Here is a 9,265-nt window from a genome sequence, read left to right as displayed (position 1 = left end):
AGCCAAATAGAATGAAAACGATGAGATTCAAAGAGCTAAAATCCCTTAAGAAGAGTTTTTCCCTCAATAAAGGAAACCAAGTTGTGAGGGATATCTTTGAGGTTAGATAGCTCAAAAGCATCTCAGAACTCTACCAGATTTTTGGGAGAAAAGGCTCCAAATTAAGCCAGAACTTTATCGGAGTTAAGGTTACGAGTGATACAAGGTAAGCCCGTTTAAACCTCTTTTTCTTAGAAGTGTAATTTGCATATGAAGAGGGTATTTTTGGATTAAAAATTATTAATTTTCCTAAGGGAGACTCTACTAAAATTTTGATAGAAAATTGAGATAAACTAAGGGGAAACTCTGCCCATTTTAAAATAGGAAATTAAGGTTTTCATAAGGAGAGACTCTGCGTCGCGTCAGCAGAGAAATTTAAAGGTTTTATAAGGGGAAACTCTGTCAAATTGAGTTGAGTGATTGGAGCTTGTGTTAAAGGGGACTCTACTTAAATCAAGGTTGCATAGGACCCAAGATAAGTGGATATTGTGATCGTAAAGCATATATAGTTTTTAAGTGTTTTCATCAATATTTTATATGTACTTTCACATATAAAGGGTAAGTGTTTTGTGAAAGTGCTATTGTGTTTTAAGTGTTATTTTGTCCATATATTTTGAAAAGTGATTTTAATAAGTGTGCATTGATCTTTATTGAGGTAAGCCATTCCCGAAACTCTTGCATGATGCTAGGCTTCTTGTGCCCATGCATAACAGTTTTGTTTTCGGGTGCATGGGGATGTGTTAAGTGTTAAGTGTGCACTTATGCATGCAAAAAAGTAGGAAGATGTGAATGAACCTCCATAACGGTGATGTAGCATAGCTCATTGTACAATTTAACCAAGTGAATGTGATGATTTAGTTATCTATTTTCTGCAAATGTATAAGATATATATTTTGGTGTATGTGAAAGCTATATATATCACATGTATTAAGCTATGTATCATGATATCCGCTTATTGGGATAGTGTATCTCACTCTCTCATCATTTTCAGATCCTACAAACACCACTAAGGAATAAACGGTAATAGCAGAGAAGTCTTTTACAAGTTAGGTTGTATAAGAACTCAAGTTACTATTTTATACTTTTGCTTTATAGTGTAAGAAAGAAAAAATTTTAGAGCCTCATTTTGTATGTATTTGATGTATATATATCAAGGGATGCAATGCTTCTACACTTTTCTATTAATGAAAGTCTCGTTATGTTTTATTTAATTAAGTGTAAAGTGTAGTTTGCTCCAAACACACCCCATAAGAGAGGGGTGGCCGTGACGGGTTGGTATCAGAGCACAGTTCTAGGAACATCCCTTGATACAAGACTTAGGGAAGAAGCTTAAAGTTATCAAGCCTACATTCGAGTAGAAGGTGAAACTCATAGCTTTTATGTTCAAGAGAGCTACGGAGCATTGGTGGCAACTTAAGGAAGGTTCTCTCAAGCCCCAATTTTATGGAAAACCTTTGTAGGAGTCTTCCACGACAAGTACTTTCCCGATTAAATCAGGGAATAGAAGTTGATGGTGTTTGTAGAGCTAAAGCAAGGAAACATGATGGTAACAGAGTATGCAGAGAAGTTTACAGAGTTGGCTCGCTTTGCATCGCACTTGGTAGCTGAAGAAAGCACAAAAGCTATGAAGTTCCTAAAGGGGGCTATGCAAAGCAATTTGGGACACTATCTCTTTGATGCATATACGAACATATGAGAAAGCATTGGCACAAGTTATGATAGTCAAAGAGAATTTATTGCAGCAGCACCAGCAACTGCGGAACTTTGTACTAGGTAAGAAAGGAGGGCTCTAGAGCAAATTAGATAAAAGACAAAGAACTGACCCTCTACTACTGCAAAGGCTCCAACACAAGTGATAGGTCAGACTTGTCAACATTATGGATATGATCATGGCACTAAACCCTACTACAAGCTAACAAAGGCATGCTTCAAGTGCCATAACAACCAACATCAGATCAGGAGCTATTCTATCATAATTGAGTAGAACAAGCCGAAGACTCAAGGGAGGGTATCTGCCATCATAAAGAAAGATTTTGAAGCTTCTCAAGACGTAGTCCAAGCTATAGTTACTATCTTTGGTACCTTGGCTAGAGTCCTAATTGATCCAGGATCTATACATTCTTTTATTTCATTTGGTTTTGCACAATATATGAATGTTGATAAGACACTGCTAGATATCATACTAATAGCCTCCACCCCTACCAACAAAGACTTAATGGCTCATACAGTAGGTCGGTACTATATCATAGAGATAACTTTTAGGAAAATGCCAGTAGACCTCATACTTCTAGATATGCATGACTTTGATATTATATTAGGAATGGATTGGCTTGCGGCATATCATGCCACTTTAGATTGCCATGGGAAAATAGTGACATTTAATATTCTGAATGACAAAGCATTCCACTTTAAAGGCTTGACGGAGTCTCAGCATCCATCCTTGATTTCTTATGTTCAAGCTCATCGATTATTGGAGAAAGGATGTGCAAGATATCTCACATATGTAATAGAGAACAAAGAAGGAGTAAACCTACAACAGGTACCCGTGGTAAAGGATTTTTTTGATATTTTTCCAGAAGATCTCCTAAGATTACCACCGGATCGAGAAATTGAGTTTATTATCGATGTGATTCCAGGTATAAACCCGATCTCAAAGGCACCGTATAGAATGGCAAAGGTAGAACTTGAGGAGCTGAAGAAATAATTATAAAAGTTACTAGACAAAGGCTTCGTCAGACAAAGTGTTTCCTATCTTACCTTATGAATATAATTTATTTATTAGAGAAAACATCACGTTAATATAATCAAGATAAACACAGAGCATAACAGATAATAGAGAAAATCAAATAAATCATGAAATACTCATATTTTCATGTCATGCTTCGCGAAGTCATTATGACTTCCATCTCTGAAAGTAGATATAGATTTTTGACTACCCATGTGGAATGACCAGATCATATGCAAATAATGGCAATTTGCTTAGGCACATTTCTGGCTTGCCAAACTATGGTATGATCTATGACCACGACCATACCCACCATAGTGATCCTATTAGATATTCTATGGTTACGACAGTACTTAGCTAAAGGTGACCCCTAACAGATATTTGCGTCACTACTCTCGTCAGAGGGTATGCCGTCATCCATAGGGAACGATTCTCTTACGTCTTTCTGGACTAGATGGGGGAGAAAAAAAATAGATACAGCTCAGAGATAAAATGCCTAACAAGACACTTGATGCATTATACATGTCAATACAGATACATATTTCTTACCATTCATGCTTCATTCCACTTTTCTTTTCTTTTTTTTTGTTTTTTTTTAATTTTTCAGATACCTTACTGGTTTCATATTATTATAATTAGATGCAAATCATCAAATGTCTATCACTCATATAGCATGCTTGAAATCAAGAACAATTCAACTTATTAAGCCTACAAAACACAAAGCATACAAATCATGCAAAATCACATAATTATCAACTTAATCTTTTCTTTTTGTCTAAAAATACCCCTTTAGATGCTTAAAGAAATACTAAATTTCTTACTGAAACTTTGATAATTTTTTCTACACGCTTCTTCTTTTCTTCCTCTCCTTCTCTCTCTAATTCTTGAAAGATGGAAGAATGGAAGTGTGGAGAAAATGGGAGCCGTTGGATTTGCGCCAAGGGAAAAATCCGGTGAAGAGAAAAAAAAATGCTCGGCATAAAAAACAGAGGAGGAAGACCTCCTCCACAAGCAGCAGTGCCAGGAGCGGTGGCATACCACCCAAGGTTGGCGGCAGTATACTGGCCAAGGCGACAGTGGCCTTACCCACCCGGCGCGCGTGTAGGAGCTAGCTTTCGTGCAGGCCCTAGGTGTGCAAGAGCCTATCCGTGCAAGCCTATTGCGCAGACGACGTGCGCATAGTGTGCGACGCCTATCCACGCAGGAAGTGACGTATGCAGGATTGACCTCGCATCACGTGTGCAGGTGGGGCCTGCGCCTGCGCAGGCAGCCCTTTTTCGCGCGATTTTCTCCCATTTTTTGTTTTTTTAAAATTATTTATTTTTTTATTTTTAAAAAAATGATGATTAAATAATTAAATCAAAATAAATTTAGATAAAATAAAATAAAATAAAAATCGGTAAAATTTACAATCACGAAAATAAATTACGAAATAGAATAAACAAGTTCAGTGTGGCCGTAAGGCCCGAATAAATAGAGTTTTCCAAATATAAATTAAGTACAATGGTGAGCGAGGTGTTACATGCGATCTGTTGAGAAGTGCAATCATTTAAACCACATGACATAATATGCTGGAAGTGTGATTCCGCAAATCACACCAGACATTTTGATAACTCATATCACATCTAATGCACTTAATAAATAGAAGTTGGAGTGAAATTTTTTTAAAACATGTTAATTTTTTGAATTCTTATTTTTAAGAATCTTGTTTGAGTTCGTGAATAATGAATTTTGATTCCTTTATAAGATTCTTGATGGACTTCCTTGTTAACTTTCTTACAGTTGATTATTATTTTTAAATTCAAGAAAGTTGAGGAACATGGATAACTAATCACTTTAGAGATTCTTGATTATTATCTTTTAAATAATATAGATCGAAAATAATTATGACAATATGTGTGATAGACAACTAGGGAGAAGGGCTAATATTTGATATTTGGTACTTGACAATATTTATAAATAATGTACATATGAAATCGACGAATATAAATATTCGTGTTAATTGATTAACCTTTATTGATACAAATAATGGTTGCTGAATAATAAATTAACTACACTGATATTTATTTCTTGAATGATGATTGGTATTCTTTATGCAAAAAGCAAAATGAGTATATTTGGTCATTATATATCATATACAATATACACATCCATGTGCTATGCTTATTGAATATCATCGAAAACTAATGATATTTCAATGTGATAAACTTAAATATTGATGTCATTTGTAATATCCCAATTTTTCTAAGCATTATTTAATTTATTAAAATCAAAGGAATAAATTAGAAATACTAAGATAAATTAAAAAGAAACTAAAAATATTAAAAGATATAAAAATAAAAATAAATTTTAAGCCTCTAAAAATATAAAATAAATCTTTAGGGACTTAAATGAAAGGAAATTAAAATTTTAGGGCCTTTTGTAATTAAAAATGACCAAAATGAATTAGATATTCAAAAAAAGGGGTCTAAATAGAATTTTAAAAAGTATTGAACACCTTAGTAAGTGAGTTGTCAAGACGGGCCATGCTATTTAGCCATGCGTGCGAATAGGTGATAGGGTCCAGGAATGAACGACCCGGATCTTACTTTGCAGATCCGATGGTTCCCTGAGCTCCTATAAGAGCTTCATTTTTCAACTCTTGGAGAGAAGGAAGGAGAACCCTAGCCGCAAGGGGAGCCCAAGCAACGTTGGAGTCGAGAGAGGGAAGAGAGATATGGTAGAGGAGAGAGAGGATGAGACTTGGCTGTGTTAGGAGGAGTGAGCGTCAGTCGATCAAGGGTTACACGGTGCTACGTGACCCATTGGTTGTGAAGGAGGGAGAGAGATCTGTTAGCCACGTGGAAGAAGGAGAAGAAGAAAAAAAAAAGAGGGACGCGTGCAGAGGATTAACCAGCGACCGCGGGCCGTGCGCATGAGCCTGAGGAACTGAGAGAAGAAAGGGCTGCGACATGCGGTCAGAGAAAGAAATCTGTGCACAACGTCAAGGGGCTATGTGACACAATTGAGTGTTGTGCATGGTGCAGGAAGTGTCAGGCATGGAGTCGAGCTTGTTTTGGTTAGGGGTGATGCCCTCCGATCCGAGTGAGCTTCTTTTATGTTTGAAATTTTGATAAGAGTAGTTTATTACTTTAAATCCCCATATTTGAAATAATGTACTGATTTGGATGCTTTGATTGATTAGATGATATGATATTGTGTGGAGATTAGTTATTTTGAGAATATTTTAGAATGATGACATTGAAAAATCTGGAATGCATTATGTATATGACGATGTTGTGAGATGAGCTTGAAATCTAGTGAAACAAGGAGCGATTTGCACTCTTTTTGGATAAATTTTAGTGATGGTTAATTAATATATGGTAATGACAGTAATTGGATGACAACGACGTAGGATGGGGATAGTAAAATTTTTTTATGTTTGGATGATTATATATTAATGTACATTAATAACATTTTTTTTAAATGATAGGATGGTATGATTGTATTTTCAGTTAAATTATTAATTTATCTCTATCTATTTATGTATAAATCTCCTCTTTGTGAAAAGAAAATTGACACATTTCCTTCCATATTCTTGAGTATTTGAGAGAAACATTTGAATAGTGAAACTAAACATCTCAAACAAGTATTTTACTTGTAATAATAAGTATAGAAAATTTATTGGGAATTGAGTGTTTGAGAGAAACACTCGAGTGGTAAAACTTTAGACCAACATAAATAAACATTTATATTTTGAGGGTAACACTCCGTCTATCACTGTGCTAAAATGATTTAAAAGTCTTATTTATTTGGGCCTTTGGCCGCATTAAATTTAATTAATTTACACAGTTTAGTATTTACCGTAACTCGTAACCCTATTTATCTTGGCCTTTGGTCGCATTAAATTTAATTAATTTATGATGCTTAATATTTATCGTAATTCGTAATTTTGATGATTTTTCTTTATTTAATTTTTATTTAATTAATTTTATTTTATTTTATTTTATTTTATTTTAAGTCTAACTCATTTAAATTAAATATGAAAATTAAGAAAAAAATTGGAAAACGGCAAATTAGGAGTTAGATTGCCTGTGCAGGTGCTGAGCACTGTGCATGCATGCATGCATGCACAGTAGCTATCAACATGCACACAATGTGCACGTCCCATCTGCACGCACGCACGCACGTGCGTGATGTGCGCACAACGTGTATGTTTTCTCTGCATGCACGCATGCACGGAATGTGCACACAGCACGCATGTCCCTTTTGTACGCACAATGCGGGGTTAGGATCTGCCCACATCCCGTCACGCGTAGTGGGCCATCTACGCGTCACCTCACACATGGACAGGCACCGCACATTGTGTGCACATCATCCGCGCAGCAGGCCTGTGCAGACCCTGCATGCGCGATGCCTTGTGCGCCTAGGCCCTGTGTGCATGAAAAGAGGCCTGTGCGCTTGCATGCTAGCCTACAGCGTGCCATTGTCGCTGGTGGAGGAGGCCCTCCTCCCTCATTTTTCATGTCGAGTATCTTTTTCTCCTCTCTCTTCACCGAATTTTGCCACTTGGCACAAATTTGACGGTTCTAAAACTCTATAAATTGCCTCCCCCTTCCCTTCCTCTCCACACTTCCATTCTTCTATTTTTTAAAGGTTTAGAGAGAGAGAGAGAAATAGTAGTCTACTGAGAGAAGAAGAGAAAGAAAGGAGAACAGTGAAGGAGAAAACATCAAGGTTCGGTAAGAAATCCTGTATTTTTTTTGACGTCATAAGGAGTATTTTTAGATAAACTAAGTTAACATGATTGTTATTTTTCCTATTTTGTATGCCTTTGTGTTCAAATAAGTCGAATTGTTCTTGCTTTCAAGAATGCTATGTGAATTACAGATAGTTGATGAATTTGCATCTAATAAATTAATATGTAATCGGTAACAGTAAAAAGTATCAAAGAAAAGAAAAAGGAAAAAGTGGAATGAAGACTGTATAGTCCGAAGTGTATCTGTATTGACATGCATATTGCATCAAGTTTCTTGTTAGCCTTTTTATATATGAGGGGTATTTGTTCCCCTTACCTTTTGGAGTATTTATTTCTACCTCTTCTATCTGGTCTGGAAAGACGTAAGAGGACTGTTCCCAGTGGATGAGGACGTACCCTCTGATGAGAGTGGTATCGCACTATCTATAGGGATCACCCGTGGCTAAGTAATGTCATGACTGAAGATATCTGTTAGGGCCACTATGGTTGGTACAGTCGTGGTCATAGATCGTACCATAGTTTGGCCAGTAAGAAATGGGTTTGAGTAAATTGCTGTATGTATATCCAATCTGGTCATTCCACTTGGGTAGTTAGAAATCTGTATCAGCCCTCAGAGATGGAAATTGTAACGACTTCACAAAGCATGTCATGAAAATCTGAGCATTTCATGATTTAATTAATTTTCTCTATTATCTGGAATGATGTATGTTTGATTGTTTGTATTAATGTATCGTTTTCTTAACAAATAAAATGGTTTCTATAATGTGAGATAGAAAAATGAGGAAGTTAAATGATAAAATAAAATAATTAACTTTTTAAATGTTATGATGTTAATTTTAATATTATTTTTCTTATTGAGCATATGAAACTCACTCTTTCCATGCCCCCTAGATGAGGAAGAAAGTGAGGAACTATAGGCTGACCTACCCTGAAAGTCTATGAGAATCCCGTGGATCCACAAGTCTGAGTGCATGACTATTCCTGCACATTGATGAGTCCAATAGCACAGTGAAAGAAGTGGCCCTTACGTTTTGTTTTGTATTTTGCAGCCACTTCTGGCCTTAGTATATATATGTATTGGAACTCATATGTATTTGTAAGGGATTTATAATGATTTCGTTCCGCTGCATAAATTTTATCATCCACTTATTATTCTGAATCTATATCTGATACCCATTTGCCTTAATTAGCACTTGAGATGTCACAGTAGCGATCCACATGAGCAGGTGCATTGGTCAGACAGATGGTGATGCATGGGAAAAGTAAAATTTTTATTTTTCCTAAATTGCTTAGAATGCTTCGCTTTGTTTTTCCTATTTCACTTAGAATTTGTATTTAGGGTATTTTGTTATTTACTCTATTATATATAGGACATATTATTAGTATTTTGGGAGGTTGTACTTTTTATTTGGAGAGATTATTCTATGTTAGGTGTTTCCTTCTCCTTCTTTCTTAGAGATAAAAACTCCATTTGAGACAAGTGTATCTGGGCCTTCACAAGGGATGGGAACTACTATGTTAAATCAACATATCATCATCTTCGTGGGTTCCATGTTGTTCCTCTGGCACGCCCTTAAAATTTGTGGAAATATGCTTGGTCCACTGATATCCCTCCAAAAGTCAAACTTTTTACTTGGTGGTTGCTCAACAACATTCTACCTACTCGAGTTTAGTTAAGAGAGAAGGGGTTAGATATTGTCACAAAGTGTCCAAAGTGTGATGAGGAAGAAACTACTGAACATGTTTTTTTACAATGTAAGAAA

General features: G+C 35.9%; 1 protein-coding gene across 1 annotated transcript; it reads left to right on the top strand.

The window, feature by feature from the left end:
- Positions 1-1,549: 1,549 nt before the first annotated feature.
- On the top strand, positions 1,550-2,743 carry LOC148253378 (uncharacterized). Its single transcript, XM_088223347.1, has 2 exons — positions 1,550-1,639; positions 2,024-2,743. Exons 1-2 carry the CDS (start codon positions 1,550-1,552, stop codon positions 2,741-2,743), a joined length of 810 nt encoding a protein of 269 aa, XP_088079473.1.
- Positions 2,744-9,265: the final 6,522 nt, after the last annotated feature.

This window comes from Carica papaya, chromosome 6 (assembly GCF_054855325.1).
Source record: "Carica papaya isolate Zhongbai chromosome 6, ASM5485532v1, whole genome shotgun sequence".
Lineage (NCBI taxonomy): Eukaryota > Viridiplantae > Streptophyta > Magnoliopsida > Brassicales > Caricaceae > Carica > Carica papaya.
Note: the sequence above shows the minus strand (reverse complement) of the source record. Positions and strands in the feature narration are given on the sequence as shown.

Coding starts and splice junctions, on each gene's coding strand:
- LOC148253378 (XM_088223347.1), top strand. CDS start 1,550: ATGGTGTTTGTAGAGCTAAAGCAAGGAAACATGATGGTAACAGAGTAT. Junction 1,640..2,023: donor CTCGCTTTGCATCGCACTTG/GTAGCTGAAGAA, acceptor ATAATTGAGTAG/AACAAGCCGAAGACTCAAGG.